The sequence below is a fragment of the Porites lutea genome, chromosome 2, assembly GCF_958299795.1.
Source record: "Porites lutea chromosome 2, jaPorLute2.1, whole genome shotgun sequence".
Lineage (NCBI taxonomy): Eukaryota > Metazoa > Cnidaria > Anthozoa > Scleractinia > Poritidae > Porites > Porites lutea.
In genome coordinates this window covers 18,136,551-18,152,427 of record NC_133202.1, presented here as the reverse complement: position 1 = coordinate 18,152,427, position 15,877 = coordinate 18,136,551, and the positions used below count along the sequence as shown (strand labels likewise).

The following is a 15,877-nucleotide window of genomic DNA, read 5'->3' as shown; positions in this document are numbered from 1 at the left end:
TCATCAGTCCTTATTTTCGTAATAAAATCCCTCTGTTAATACGACCGATAAATTGCCTGATGAAAAAGCTCAATGAAGACAGAAACAATTTGAAAAATAACGCATTAAAATTTTATTCAATGTTTTCCGGCAGTCTTGTGGTTAACATGTTGAATCGATATAACATCCACTGCAAAGGAAATTACAGTCAGTAAAGAGGATGAATGAACAGGCTTCACACCGCTGGGAGAATGGCTTCGCACAAAATGAAACTCACAAGTCAGTGTGGCATTGGGAGAGCTCTGAAAATTATTTTGCCGTCTGGTTTCTGTTCCCTTCCTTTGCTCGCCCTTGCAAGGATTTTATTACCTAGGGGAGGGGTGAGTAACAGCAACAATTATGAGTCTGAAACACTCGAGCATTTAGGCCCAACTATGCTATCTAAGATTCTCAAACAGTCCTTCCTCCTCTCAGCAAACAACCCAATAGACTTTATTAGCGACGAGTTAAATACTTGTGCATGCAAAATAAAAGGATGGAACCGCCTTTCCGATTTTCTACCAAATGCCTACAGTTTACAATTCATTTTGTCTCTGTATCCAGCTTAAATAATTGGAAACAAGAAGTTTTCAGAACAAAGCCTCGACTAAGTACATAATGTTCAATTTTTTAACGAATATATTTAACGCCATTAAACAACGGGTCGAAAAACCGTCGGGCTATTTTTCCGAAAATGCTACAGTTAGGGAAAAAACTTGCCAAACTTTCCATGAAAGTCTTTTTAAAACAATTCCTGGTAATCGTGGAGAGTAAGAAGTTTTCTCTATTTCTTGAACATTGTCCCTGAGTGACGTTAATCAATCGACAGTTGGTTAAGAGATCTTACAGGTCCAACAAACCTGTCAGATCAATTATATAAATTTGTCGAGTTTGTCCCCGAAGAACTAACAGTGTCAAGTTTGTCTTCGCTTCACTGACAAGCAAGAGATATAAAGTGACTTAATAGTGTACACTATTTTCTTCATACTTTCTTCATGTTCAAAGCAGCGAATACACAAGAACACTTATGTCAACTGAACGCCTGCACACATAAGCCAATAAAAAGGCAATGACTGGCTCTTCTTTTTCGAAGCTCAGCATCAAAGCTGTGGACCTGGTATGACCGGAAACGGTAACCAATCACTCCGCGCCACTATTCCGTTTGTATTCCACTCAAGAAAGGGCTGGAGTTCTTGACAAGGAATTTGAATCTATCTCCATGAAAATCCTCATCAAGTATCTCCAACATAGGCGATGCCAAAATAGTCATGACCCTCAGAGTTGAAACATTTATAAGAACAAAGAAGTCCTCGGATTGGAATTATTCCTGGCTTCGTCTTTGTACGTAAGACCTGCAACAATAAAAATCAGAAGATCAAGCCCACTTGTTCTGGTGGTCAAAGTCCTGGACTTTCAAACCGACACTCAAACCAAATCTTTCGGGGTTCAAATCCATACATGCGATTTCTTTGAGTTTTCTCCACCAATTATTCATTGTTCGAGAAGCTCAATGAATCACGAGAAAGAGTTTTTGACGTGGCATCCAAATACATGGACGTTTGCTAATTTTGTAGTCAAACCTCCAAAGCCAAGAGCCTGCATTACAGGCAAGAAGAGGAGAGTTTTGACTATAAAACTCGGCTTCTCCTCGGTTTTCTTATCTTTCTTCCTCAGTAATTTTGGGTAGTGGCAAGACTCTCATGTGACACTCAAAATGTTACAGCTGGTAAAATGAATCGGAAATTTGACGCGAGACAAATGAAAGAGAAAATAAGCTCTATACATCTTTTACAAAAGCTTGTGGCTCAGGACGAATCAAACCGTCGTTACTTACTCTATGGGCGTCCACAAAGTGTACACACTCTAACCATGTATTAAGAAAGGACTGTCCACACACTGCACATTCACTGGCGTACTGTAACATCTCCTGTACCTTGGGAAAGTGACGTATGCTACGTTTCACAAACGAACGCCTGCAGCACAGAATTAAACAACATTTTAGTTCATTTCAGGAAACAAATTTTGGTTATTGCAGGTTCATTATTATTTACGGTAAAAAGGGTTCAAAATTTAAAAATCATTGCACTCCGGCCCAGAGTGAATGACGAAAGCTTTAAGGTGGTTCTAACTTCTGAGTCTGTAAAAGGAATTAAAATTAATGTGACCATTCAAGTACACCTCTTACCGATGACATTTACGAGATGACTTACCTAGATTTTGTCAGTTGTTTTACTGGGCACATTCTGGGAGTGAAAGTGTTAAAAACATATTGTTTTCTTTTATTTTTGAGGAGGGCACAGTAAATGGCTCTTACCCATCTCGAAGTTCTTTTAAAACAAATCTTGCGGTTATTTCCTAAAGAAAGAATATGCATGTAAGTAAAAGGGTTAGAGTTAAAGAAGTAAAGTTAGATAACTGAACAAAACACTACAAACAGTACAATAGCTTATAATACCAGCAATAACAGTACTTTGGGAATCATTTTCACACAAGAAAACAAGATAACCCACTAAATATTTTCCACATCAGTGACAACTAACGACACATTACTCTACAGAACTGAATATGGCATGTCAAGTTGCTTTAATTTCTGATACAGTGTTCTCAGTCTTACCTTTAATGTTAATACTTCATCTTCTTGTTGAGAGTGAACTGGTATGTGTTGAAGAAGATTGTTTTCCTCACAGTAAAGTTCCTTCAGCGGAAGATGAGCCAGCTGGAGAAATAAAAAAAGAAACAACAAACAAATCATGCTAGAAACATCATTACAGCAGCAACAGTCTAAGAGGGAATACTGTGAGAAGTGCAGATTATATAAATAGCTCTTTAATGCATTCTACAACTTTGAAAGTGCATATTGTGGTTTAGTTTTTACCTTGGTTTGAATTTTATTCTGTTCCAAACTGATTATCATACATTATCACGTTCAAAAACAAAGGGTAGTAGTTTGACCTTTACTTCTTTCATAGGTTTTCCTGTTCCAAAAATTAATATCAAATCTGATTTCACAGGCCGTGGAACAGTGAAAGAAAAGACTGGGGGAGGGGAGGGGAGGGGGAGTTGAGCTGCCCTAATCTTCCTCTATTACCACACAGTTAAAAAATACATTTTTGCTTTTTTGGGGAGGGGCGGGCGCGGGGGCGGGGGGGAATGAACAGGACATGTCCACCTTTAAGCGCATTTGATCATGCTCCATGGAAAATTGCATCAAATGAGTTTTATTAATGGTAATTGTAAATTGCCTTGAAATGTATAATATACTTCTTAACCCATATCTTGATATACTGTAAATACAAAATACAATTAATCTCCTTTGATAAATCTTCTTGAGCAATAAGTTGAAGTAAGAAATGTTTATAGAATGAAATCTAAACCAAAAAGAAAAGCCACACCTCAGCTGGAAATATCCGCAATCTGTTAGCTGACACATCCAGTACTCTGAGCTGCGTGCATTTTGACAAGCCCTGTTAAACAAAACTACATTGAGTTCACTTTTATCTTCACCAATAAAGAGTACAAAGTATCATAACTTCTCAAAATGAATTTACTGAACCGATAACCTCAAGGTTACTACCTATGTTCAGATAGCTGAACCTGTTGTTGGTTGAGCAGCCACAACAACATGGAGCCAGTTACTGCAGGCCCATAGCATTTCCCTCCCCACACAACCCAACAAATGTCGAGCACTGCCCACTAATCCCTTCATTCTGTTTTCACCCTTAGTTTTAAACTTCATGAAGTGTGTGCTTGGAAGGGGGTGGGGTTACCAAGGAAAATCTTTGTACAGGGAGGCTCCACCCAGGGTCTTAAACCCAGATCCAATTTAAAGATGAGACAATCAAATAATATTATTAATACCCTATTTAAGGCACAAACCTGAAAAATGACACAATATAAAAGGCAGGGTTTGAGCTAGGATTTGATCACTGGGGGACAATTTGTCCCCTTGTCTAAAATTTTGGGGGACATTTTCAGTTTTAGGGGGACAGAAATTTGTACACCCTTCTGCTGATGCAAAGGGGTTTGTCTTCTTAGATTTCTGACAAAAATAGCAGAACATCGCCTCCTTTTCATAGCGCAACCACGTGTGATCTCGTGATTTTTTTCGGTTTCCTTCGATCCTCATCAGTTTCTTCCTGATTAATACACTGTTCTTCTTCTGTAACATTTTTCTCTGATTCACTCTGGCTTTGATTTGGAGCGAAAAAGCTTCCTAATGTTCGAACACGTTGTCGATGTGACATGTTAACGATTGCCAGGCGCGGTCACCACGCTTGGTTGAGCATGAGACGTACGTGTTCAGTAGAGCATGACTGAAACGCGACTTAAGAATGAACTTTAAAGGAGCTGTGTCATGAAATTCAGCCAAATTAGGAAATTACAAAATAAATGCCTCTTATTTTAAGAGAAACATAAAATAACCCCTGAAAACTTTAAAAGGAAGGTTAAAATAACATAACAGAAACAAAAGATGTCATGGATGGGCAAAACTGAAGTAGATTGAAACGGATTGAAATTACCATTTTTTTAAAACTGTGCAGCCTAACAGTTTTTCAAAGTTGATCCCTGCTGCTTCAAAAATAATGCTCAGGAGACATATTTGTTTGTATCGGATCTCTGATTTTGTCATTTACATGTGATTTCTCTGCTTACTTTAAGTTCCACAGCGATTGAAGGCGAGTAATTGGCAAAATTAAACAAAATGAACGGGACTGCCATGACACAGCCCCTTTAAACGTGCGATAAAATATACTTTCCATGTTCTGTTTTAGCTTGAAACTTCTGTACTGAAATAAATCTCTTCGTGTGTGCTTCCTTTCGAGTTTTTTCCCCTAAATTTTGAAGGGGACAAATTGTCCCCTTGGCCGTTTTTTTAAGGGACAATTTCAATTGCAGTGCGAGATTGGCGCAATGGCGCAGCCTGGCTCAGACCCTGTAAAAGGGAAGAACAAAAACTAACTAACCCACAAACCTTCAATAAATCGCTTTCCCAATGCTGTAAGAAATAATCCAGTTTAGACAAAAAATTTGTCTCTTGTGTAGCTGGGCATTTACACACTTGAATTTTAGGAGATACATTTTAGGTAACCCTTAGGTATCTTATCTTAGGATCACACTGGGAAGGCAATGCCAACAAGGGCAAATTTTAAACTTTCTAAAATGGCCTATATGGGGAGGCTCCACCCAAAATGGGTACCTTTTTCAGGATTCAAGTATATGAAAGGGTAGGGATTTTACTCTTTAAGTATATTGGAAGGGCAGGAAAATCTGTCATTTTGGTTGGTAAAAAGGCTCAAAAAGGTAAACAGATACATTTTATGGCTGTGAAAAAGTTGACAAAATGTTCTGATTTGTGATTTGTTCATTTTTTAATGTCAGTGCATTAACAGCAGTTAAAAGGGATAGGAATGGAACTTGTAAACTAGGTATCCGGAAGGGGTACCAGTATACTGACATTAAACTAAGTCTAACTCCAAACATTACAAGCACAAACCAATGTGCACTAACAACAAGAAAAAAAGTATATTGATATAAGATGCGGGGCATAGCCAGAAATTAGATACCTAACTGGTTCTCATAATACAGCATGAGATACAGGAAAGAAGATTAATGCCACTATGACTATAAAAAGAAGATATTGAATGGAATTGGGTAATGAGTAACACCTCACCTCTGGCAACTCTTCAATCAAGTTTTTGTACACATAGAGCTTTGTAAGATTCCTTAGAAATGCCATATCTTCTGGAAGGCTGTAATTCATTAAAACATAAAGCACATTTCCAGAGTCAAATGCAATTTAGAGGGCTACATCACTATAACTTGGCTTCGTCTATTGTCACATGCCTAGAGTGTCTAAATTTACCTTGAAATTTGATTGTCAGCAAGATGTAACTCTGCAAGATTGATCAAATGACAGATCTCGGTGGGAACACTATGCAGTTGATTATGATCCACACTGAGAAACTGTAATGACACCAGTCTGAAATTTACCAAAAATAACCAAAATATCATTATGAAAAATTTTGTGCCAAAGATAGGCAAACACAAAGCTCAAGAAGTTACCACGTATTTCAAATTTGGGGGAGGGTGCTTCTTGAGGAAAATATTCAATTTCTTCAGACTGATAATATTGTTCTCTTACTTTAATAGTGAAAGATGAAATTACAGATCACTGATGTTACTCAGAGAAAGCAAAATATAATGATGACCTCGCTCTGACTCTCAGTACCTGTTTATTTCTCTAGGTAGTGATTGTAGCTGATTTCCATTCAGATTAAGAAATGTTAACTTCTGAAGTCCACCTAGAGATCACAATATTAGAATGAGGGAATTTTTCAGCCTTGTTATCTACCAAATATAGGATAAAACGAAAATGAAAAAAGAATCAAGCTGCTACTTTAGTTTACTAGCCCAGATCTCTGAAGTGCTAGCCAAAAAGTAAATTTATTACTGAAATAATCAAATTTAATCATCTTTTAGCACAAACCTCCTATAATTCCAAAAGATCATGTCCAGTTATCATGTATAACATCAATTGATAATCCTGAAAAACTTACCCCAGTCCACAGAACCTTCCAATAGACTGGGTCTGTGAATGACAGTTCTAAAATTAACCTGTGTTCAGGCGGTCCTTCTTTCTTTTTGTATGAGAGACAAGGAGAAAGGGATGCATGATACATTTACTGTACACATCACTTCCAGTAAAACACACATTTCTGTTCTTCCACTATTAATACTGTTTTCAATGGCTGTACAGTATTTACACTAGAGATGGATTATCTGTATGAGATGGGTTATCTGTTGGATAATTCGCGTCAGACAAATAATACGTCTCAATTTGAAAATGGAATAGTCTTAATTTTGTCAGACAATCCGCCTGACATTATCTATCTGTTGTTAGGTCAATTTCGACGGATTTTGAAGATAGATTATCTGTCTCTAGTGTGAAAACGGCAAATGATAAGGCAAGATTAACAATAACAGCAGTGCAAATTGGTCTTTAAAATCTGTGATGTTTTTGCTAACGACTTCCTACTGTATCAACTTAGCATTTACTGCTTGCCTGGAAAGTAGAATGATACATTCTGATCAATTTTTATTGCTAACTGCTTGAATTTGTGGAAAAATCTGACATGAAATGTTGATAGATGCCTTAATTAGGGATGACAGATGACTGGTGAAGTAAATGCATAAAGTGTTCTTTTTTCCACTTTCCCAGAAAAAAATTATAATGCCTGGTTGCAGGTTATTCTAAAATAAAGGTCACACATTCTTCAGCTCAGAGTTTAAGTCAGCATGCTACTTGACCTATAGCCTGCTCCAGGCTCCAAGATAGTGGAGACAACGGATCGAAAAAAAGCATAAAAAAATGTGTGAAAGCTAGGGAGAGAGGGTGAACGAGAGCCTGGCACAAGCTACTTGACCTGTGGAATGTATCCTGTACTTAAGACCCGCTGGTCCATGGACCACTCCACAAACTGGTCCATAGACTATCCCTTACCCACCCCATCTGTGGACCACCCATTAGAGAGTCCCAAAATAGACTAAGAAATGAAAGTAAGGAAAAAATGACCTTACACTCGGTCTTCTACTTTCTTTACTTTTCCTTTCATACACTCCTTAAAAATTAATTCTGAAAATCCTACTTGGGGGAGCTGATGAATGTATTGCACTGGTCTCAAGTCCTTTACTCACTTAAAACCACAGAGTTGAGTTTCTTTAACTGGTTATTGAAGAGATGTAATCTCTGTAAACCAGACAGGAAGGATAGAACTTGTGGAAGATCTTCAAACTTGTTGTTTCCAAAGTTAAGAGATTCCAGCTTAAAAGAAAACAAAACTGTTTTAAATTACTTCAACTGTTATGTTTACATTTAGGGCATTTTAAACAAGCTGTCACCTGTTTAAGCGAGGAAAATTCTGGAGGAAGATCTGTTAAAAAATTGTTCTTTAAGTCCACATTTTTTAAAGACGTCAATTTTCCAATTAATGGTGGAACACTTCTTAGTTCTTTGTTACAAACACTCAAAGCTTTAGGTTTCCCTTTCGTGGCATTAAGCAAAATCCTATCCGCCATTTCGTTTCCATGTGAGTACTGCTCGCAGGCTCAAGCGCTCCCCCCAGGCCCCCAAAGCTTTTCTGACAAGACTCCGGCAAGACTCCTGACAAAAACAGCAGTTTGATGGAGGTTGTGTTCTAAACATGAGTGGTGTTTCCTTTGTGTCTGAGGCCGAACTTGACGAAATACGTGATAAAAGACAGAAAGAGTGGGAGAAAGTAAGAAAAGAAGATGATCCTCTTGGTAAGTGCTAAGTCGTTATTTAACTTTATTGGCAAAAGATGCAATTGTAAACAAAGTGTGCACAGACTTCCTCTCTGAAATAAATCCTATTTTGAACTGCAGATGAAGATCTGAAAGTGAACATGATCTTTAGAATGAACAACCTAAGCAGTTGAAAAAGAACCTGAAAATATTCAGGCTTGACCAAGACGAGAGCGTTTCGTTTGGTCATTGCAAAGGTCTGAGTTCCTGGTCGAGCCTGTTTTTTCAGGTACTTTTCCAACGACTTAGGGTGTTCATTCTACTGTGTAGATCATGTTCATTTGCAAAGTAAACTCTCTCTTAAAAGATGTCTCTATAAGACAGACATTTCCCTCAAACAAACACCTAGAGTTGACTCCCAGTAAGATGAACAACCATGTAGTGTCAGTACCAAAGTTGTCCATGTGGGGGAGAGTTGACTATATTTATAGTCAGTTTGAAATAGTGCAGTTCATCACATAAATATTGCTCCTCTAGCTCTTTTTGCATTTGAGTCAAAACTGAGCACCTTTGATCACCTGTCAAAGGGAATGGCCATTTAAGAATAAAATGAGCCTTCGGGGTACAAAAACCAATGTTATTGCCCGTTTCCGATCCACATGTAAAGGCATGTATGCACTTAAATTGGCATGCAGTTGCAGTGGCCCCAGTAAAGTATTTTATGCTATGAGCATGTGAAAACAGACACGTTTATGTTTTTTTTTTTGCCAGAGTGTCCTGAACAAGTCCATGACAATAAGACTCTTTATGAGCGATTACAGGAACAGAAACAGAAAAAGCAAGATGAATGGGATGAACAGCATCAGCTGAGTATGTATAGAGGGGGGTAAAGGGGTTATTGCGTGATACATGATTAAGTGTTTTTAATTTTCGTGAAAGGTGAAAATAGGAAATTAAAACCTGTGAACTGTAACTTTTTTGCTTGTCGTGATACATGATACATGAACTTTAAAATCTTTTACCCGATATTCGTGACTTTTAACTAATTTTTTCGTGAAATAGTCTCAACTGAAGACAAATTCTACACGGACGCCAGTGGACCTTTAAATGAACTTTTCTGAAAGGTCTTAAAAAACTCAAAGGCCAGTTATTTAAACGAAGGTTAGCCAGTGGTTGACAAAACTGTGTTCTAAGCCATTTTCAAATTTTTTTAATGCTTTTATCTTAACACCGGTTATGGTGAACGTTTCATGGCAGCAACAGGGTAGACTAGGGTCGTATAGGTCCCCATATGGTACAATGTATACAATTTCCCCCTGACCCATTTAGCTTCAGGTTAATGTTAATAAACTGGTAAGCAACAATATCAGCAAAGATAGATCTTTCCAGCGATACCTCGTTTTGGGATATTCTGACTAACCCTGACAGAGTTACACTCACAAAAAAAGGTAAAAAATTTTGGGGTAAATTCCACTGCCAATTTCGCTGTTTACATACTACTCCTTGAAAATTAAATTCATCCCTTTCCTAAAAAATTAGTCAGCCACAATTCCATGTAAAAGAAAGACGATAAAGTGGGCAACAAAACCGCCAATAAAGAAGGTAAAAAAGAGAGCGACTGTGACCGGCTTTTTAGCCCCGCTGCTGTTGCTGCTATCTCCTAGAGATGTTCATGATTGTATTAATCACTGGTATTTCCTTTCAGAAAACATGATACGAGGTCTTGATAGTGATGAAACACTATTCCTTGACCTGGTTTCTAAACAGCAAGAAGAAATAGCCAGTCGGAGATTTAATGAAGAGACTCAGGAAATAAGAGAATATAGGGTATGTTAGCAGCTATCACTGAATTTGGAACCGTTAGGATTTTCTCTTTACCCCATCCATTTGTTTCTTTGTCTAGTTGTACCTCCGTTACTATAATTATTTAGCATCTGGGTGAGTTGTTTGACAAAGTCAATCGATCGCACGAACATAATTTCATTCTCCTTACATTAGTGTACCAAAACAGTGAAGTGGTGTCCATATTGGTGTACCAAGCCAATCTACTAGGATTTGAACTCTTTCGTTATATAAACACTTTAATTATTTTGTTCTAATGAATTTGCATAGCTACTGCTCATGTGTCAGAGTGAAGTGCTCTATGGGTAAAATTCTTAACCAATCTTATATGTGTATTCCATGTGTGAGAAATAAATCTCCAAACTGAATTAAGACAAAATCATTACAAATTCTGCAATTTTTCTTCGGTCTGCAGGATGCAGTTTCTCAGTTTCAAAGTACAGCAGCTGTGCCTGCAGACATCAAACTGCCTGGGTCAGCAGTATTAAATAGGAAATCTTCACAGGAGTCTGGCACCAAAAAATCCCAGTTACAACTAATTGCAGGAGCAATAAAAAGGAAAGGGTAGGTTTGACCTGCATTTATAGTTTGAAAGACAATTTACAAATTAGTGAATGGGTAAGGCTCAAAAGAATTAGAAACTGTCTTGCTGCATCAGTGTAGAAGTGGAACAAAAAAAATTAGTTTTGTTTAAACTGAGTTGAAAAATAAATTCCCTGCAGCAGGGAAAAAGTTAATTTTGGCTGGACTACCACAAAAAGGGTCAAAAGGTGACATTTCAAGTCTTAGTCCAGCCATTTGAGTTTGTTGCCATAGGACACCTAATAGACCTATTCGGCTAACTCAATGTTGTACCCAATTCAAAACCTGTGGGAATAAAACGTTTTGTTTCAGGAATTTCCATAGCATTTAAATGTGAATGCCACATTATAATGCAAATACAATACACAAAGAATCTTAACCCCGACAGATTTGAATTGGGTACAACACTGAGTTAATCTAATAGGTCTATCTCTTGTTATTTTGTAGGATTTTGTCAGAGCAAATAGAGCACTTATGTGGGTGTGTGGAAACAACATAACATGAAAACAAAAGTAGGGGATGTGGAAGAAGAGTATAGATCTACTGATTCTGTGGGGATTTGAACTACCACTTTATAATATTTAAGACTCTTTTAGACTATGAGCAGTCTCTCTTTTTTCTTAGTCTGTCGAGCCAAAATGTGGAAGGTAAGTGACCACAAGCATGTGCACTCCCTTCACTAAATCTGATGAAAAGGAGAGACTGCTCACAGTGTAATACTCTTTATAAGGAAAGACCACAGACTGTCACATTTTGCATATATATATATATATAATTATTCTTACGATTTGTGATAGTCATGGCACAGCTAATAATAAGGAAACATGCTCTTTGTTCTGAAAATGTCTTGTTGTTTGTAAAAGTGACAATAGAAATGTTTCTTTTTTTATATGATGGAACACAAAGTAAGGAATGGATGAATAGATTTTAAAAGGGATGTAACAAGGAAAAAAACTCAGGGTGCATTCACTTACCATGGCTTTGAAGCAATATATTATAAATTGCTCTTTGAAACGTTTTTTTTACCTCTTAACTCAAGCATGTTGTCCAATGGGCAAGAGTGTGTCACTTAACTGATCCTAGGGCAAATCAAAACTCACTCACATGTGATCAGGTCATGTACCTTGAAGTCCCAGGAAATCCATGTGACTCTAGAGGAACACCAAGTTTGTTTTTTTTCTTGATCCCCAATGTTCTCTCACGGAAGCCTTGAGGATCTCAGAGAAACAAACTTGCTGTCTGCCTTGGAACCATCAATTATCTGCTTTTTGATTATCAGCCTTTAACTAAGCCATTATGTCTGACCAAAACCTCACCTTCCACCTATCTTGCTAAATTTTTGTCAGTTTTTTCCTCGCAGTTGAAAATCATCTATTCTTGCTGATCTGATGAACATTGAAAGAACATAATTGAAGTAGCTTATGATATAGTTTAGTTTTTCTTTTCTTCGAAAAGAGGATTCCATCTTAGGAGAAGATAGGGAAATATGGCTGTATGTTTTTTACATGGTTGCTTTCAGGAAAGATCAAGGTATCATGTGTGTCATGCATTAATGTGACCTAAACATCTCTTCTACTTTTTATAGCAACAGCGAGAAGACATCCCCACAAAAGAGAACAAAAGTTTGTGAGGAGGTTAAAGAAAGTAAGTTGGCTTTTACTGCCTACGGTACTTGTTAGGGTTAATGTGCAGCAGACGTCACTGTTTTTCTAGCTCTTCCCCCTCCCCATCACCTAAAGGTTGTAATTGGACACAAGAGACCGGACTTAACATCAGTAGTTTAAAGTGTGGCACTGTTATGTTTCACATGTTATTTCAAGCTGTGAAGCATAATTCCCCTTTAACTCACAGGTACGTTGTACTCTTTGCTATCTTCGCCATTCAGCTGAAACGAACTCAACATGAAATATGAATGTGCCAACATGTACACAGCCTGCTTCTCTGCTCTCGCCGGAAGGGTGACTGTGAAATCCCCGTTTCCGAGAGTTAAAGTTTTGATACTTGTCTTGCCCCGCTTTCGGGTTGTAGACGTCCAGTGCTTTTCACAACAGAAACTGTAACCCTACACTTCGGTGGGCAGTAAAGAGTTGGTAATTTAAGTAAAAGATCATCATTTCACAGGGGCACCCAACGACTATTTTCTGTAAAATATCTGTTCGGAGAAGCAAATATTGTCTAGAATTTTCCATTACTTGAGGACGGCTAAAAATTTCTAGATGACCGTTCCATTTGTATACAGTTTTAAGAGCGTTTCTAATAAATTCCCAACGTTTTCCTGAGGTTTAATTGTTCACATTCAGTTCACTGCCCAGGTTAGGCTATTTTTCGTACAAAAAAGGAGACCTAAAATTTTCGGATTAAAAAATGTGATGGAGAGGGTAATCGGGGAAATTATCTCCGTCGTACAACGTAATACGTTAAATTGCATCTAAAATTTTCGGGAAAATAACACTGAAGATTTTGTAATTTCGAAAGGACTCAGGTTCCCCTAGGATAACCGAACAGATACAAAATTAATCTTAAAGCGTCGTTTAGAATGCATTTTTAGAGATCTAAAAGTACTCCGGATAGCCTAAAAAGTGTTTTCAATGTCTTTTGGAGGAAGCCGTCGTTGGGTGCCCCTGATTACAGGAGTTGACCTGAGGGCGGTTACTCTCTCCATGATGTTAGTCATAAGAATAAATTATTTTAAAACTTTTATTGCATTGCAGCGGTTGCTCATTGTATTTAATTACTCGTTTCAATGTTTGACATACTTTAATGTTTTTCAAATCATACAGCTGTCGGCAAAAATCAGGAGAACGAAAATGTATCAGCCACGCAACGACACACAAGTTTAGTTGAAAATAAAACCATGGATCAACTTCCTGGCAATGAAACTAAAACTGAATCAGAGCAAAATCAAGCAGGGGAGCAAAGACCGGTTATTCCTGGTCTTGGGATATATTCAGATTCAAGTGACTCAGAGACATCTGATGAATGATGCTGTATTCTGTTTCGCTTTGAACAATAATTCAACAATCTCTACCCTTGCAGAGCATAGTGTGGATAAGCTTCCTCCTGAAGTTTTCACCAAATTCTCAGTGCTGACTTTTAACGACGTAAATCATATGTATCGAATTTTACTCTTTGTCGTTCGTTGCTGAGCAAGGGCCTACCGCTGCAAGCTGAGGGACAGGTTTCTTAAAGAAGAAGACATCTTAGTCCAGCAGCGACTTAATTTAGAATGAAGCACCTTTGAAGTGAGCTGGATAGCTCACTTACTTTTTATATGTTTCTTTTTTACGAAAAAGCGTCCTTTTATAAGGGTGATGACTCAACAGGGCGTTAAATCAGTATAGATGCATACCAGGAAAGCTATAAGAAAGAGACGCATTCAGATTCGACGGTCTAAACTAAGAAATGACAACTTGTTAAGCTCAAAATTAAAAAAGTAGATGTCTTCGGAAAAACTAAGGGTATTTGTCTATATAAACCAAGTGTAGTGAGTCTGTCAGTAAGCTACAAATTTTAAAAGGATCACTGCTGCTGCTGAATCTAGACCGTAAAGGGCAGCGCTTCTAGGTAATAAGGCTGTAGCAATATTTTTGTAAATCTTGTCGTCGTCGTAATTTGGCCGTTCGGCAATTGCCAAGGGCGTAGTTGCGATGCAAGCTTTGTCAGAGCATAGGTCAAGTGACTTAACCCAGTAACGAATTCCATCAAAGGCTGTTAAAGAGAGTGTTCCTCGTTTCATGTTTGAAGCAAATTCGTTGAAAATGTGGTCGAAATTGATATCCACTAAGACGGCATGAACAATACCAAGGGCTGGTTTGTCTACAACAGCTAGAATGATATCCAGGCTTCCAGAAATAAGACTCGATTCTTCAACAGGAAATGCCAACCAACCAATGAACTTTGTGTTCCAGTTAAGGCTTTTGACAATACTCGCACCGATCTTGTCCACAAGTCTGTTTCTATTGTCGCCGTATGGGAAGGCGACGGAACCGTTGTCGAACCTTGAAATCCTTATGTTAACAATCCGCATGTTTCCTTTAAGTGCTTGCTCAAAGCACTGGCTAATACTCTGAGCACCACAGTCAATCCCTATATTCCACATTGCTCGGATGGACTCCCATGCTGTGTCCAGTCCACCATCGAAAGACTCTCTGATGGTCCAAAAGATTTTGAAGTAGTCGTTGCAGTTCAGGTTGCATATTGACGTTTGTTGATTGTCGGGTTTCAAGAAGCATGACGTATGAGAGTTCAATGCCTTACGTCTGATATCTTGACATGTTGGCTTGACCCATGGTCGGAGAAGCGGTACAAGAGAACTCTGCAGGCATTTACGAGCATTGTTCATCCAGTTCTGCCCAGTGTAACTGTATGTACTGTAATGTGCTTTGTATACTGCACAAAAGATATGGGCATATTTTACTGCGTAGGCTGTGCTTGATGCTTTGCATGGATACTTCTTTTTGAGGCAGTTATTAAACCAGTCGCAATCAGACCCCGATGGAATGTAACACGCAGAAGATAAAGTTGCCGTGGGCGAAATCGTAGTTACAGGTGACAGGGTGCAAGAACAATCAAGTGTTACAAATCCCGATGCCTTGTTGCGATTCTCAAGCATGCACGGGTACCAGCAATATGTATCGGAAGGGTTCGAGCAAGACTGCTTATAGTGGGACTGTTGTTTGATATAGGCATCTGTGGTGCACGTTGCCCATTGATAGCGATTGTACGCTGGTAATTTGACGCACGCCGTGGTACCTGATGGACCTGAAAAAGCATTGCACTGTGCAGCACCCAAAGTTTGTTTTGTAAAGAGCAAAGGCAAAACCACTGATAACAGCAACATGTCTGATTCGTCACCTTCTGTGAAGACAAAAGATTGGTTTGAAATCGGTAAACGTACCCAGGTTTGAAAATGATACTTTGAGTCGAGCGAGAATTTTATGGGCGTGGGTATGGTAGGGGGCGCAAACTTAGCAACCGCCGCACAAATGTCTGTAAAATTTCGCGACTTTGCAGAGGTATATCTTCGTTACTTTTCAACAAATCACTTTCAAACTTGGCATCGTCGCTCAGGATTTTGAGGTATTTTCAGCGGGTCGACACATTTTCGCTAACTGGTCCATGTCTTAAATTAAAAACACTAAAAGGGTCTACTTAACGCCGCAAAAGGAGGCGC

At 38.3% G+C, this 15,877-nt stretch overlaps 2 protein-coding genes across 3 annotated transcripts; one reads left to right on the top strand and one right to left on the bottom strand.

Moving 5' to 3' along the window:
* Nucleotides 1-88: 88 nt before the first annotated feature.
* Nucleotides 89-8,096, bottom strand: LOC140927923 (leucine-rich repeat-containing protein 69-like). Its single transcript, XM_073377624.1, has 10 exons — nucleotides 7,918-8,096; nucleotides 7,714-7,840; nucleotides 6,248-6,320; nucleotides 5,882-5,998; nucleotides 5,690-5,768; nucleotides 3,411-3,482; nucleotides 2,633-2,734; nucleotides 2,333-2,373; nucleotides 1,853-1,991; nucleotides 89-1,370 (listed from the first exon to the last, which is right to left on the bottom strand). The coding sequence occupies exons 1-10, from the start codon at nucleotides 8,092-8,094 to the stop codon at nucleotides 1,251-1,253; spliced, it is 1,047 nt and encodes a 348-aa protein (XP_073233725.1). The 5' UTR covers nucleotides 8,095-8,096; the 3' UTR covers nucleotides 89-1,250.
* Nucleotides 8,097-8,176: 80 nt separating this feature from the next.
* Nucleotides 8,177-13,702, top strand: LOC140927922 (PSME3-interacting protein-like). Of its 2 annotated transcripts, none has more exons than XM_073377623.1 (6): nucleotides 8,177-8,319; nucleotides 9,052-9,150; nucleotides 9,986-10,107; nucleotides 10,538-10,686; nucleotides 12,290-12,348; nucleotides 13,485-13,702. In XM_073377623.1, exons 1-6 carry the CDS (start codon nucleotides 8,220-8,222, stop codon nucleotides 13,685-13,687), a joined length of 732 nt encoding a protein of 243 aa, XP_073233724.1. In that variant the 5' UTR covers nucleotides 8,177-8,219; the 3' UTR covers nucleotides 13,688-13,702. The 2 variants fall into 2 exon arrangements, with proteins under 2 accessions (XP_073233724.1, XP_073233723.1); XM_073377622.1 differs by having other exon boundaries at nucleotides 13,476-13,702.
* Nucleotides 13,703-15,877: the final 2,175 nt, after the last annotated feature.

Excerpts from the sequence above, each read along its gene's own strand:
- LOC140927923 (XM_073377624.1), bottom strand. The coding sequence starts at position 8,094 with ATGGCGGATAGGATTTTGCTTAATGCCACGAAAGGGAAACCTAAAGCT. Across the intron at positions 2,735-3,410 it reads TGCGGATATTTCCAGCTGAG|CTGGCTCATCTTCCGCTGAA; the intron begins GTGTGGCTTTTC and ends TTATTTCTCCAG. Across the intron at positions 2,374-2,632 it reads ATGAAGTATTAACATTAAAG|GAAATAACCGCAAGATTTGT; the intron begins GTAAGACTGAGA and ends TTCTTTCTTTAG.
- LOC140927922 (XM_073377622.1), top strand. The coding sequence starts at position 8,220 with ATGAGTGGTGTTTCCTTTGTGTCTGAGGCCGAACTTGACGAAATACGT. Across the intron at positions 8,320-9,051 it reads AAAAGAAGATGATCCTCTTG|AGTGTCCTGAACAAGTCCAT; the intron begins GTAAGTGCTAAG and ends TTTTTTTGCCAG. Across the intron at positions 12,349-13,475 it reads TTGTGAGGAGGTTAAAGAAA|ATCATACAGCTGTCGGCAAA; the intron begins GTAAGTTGGCTT and ends AATGTTTTTCAA.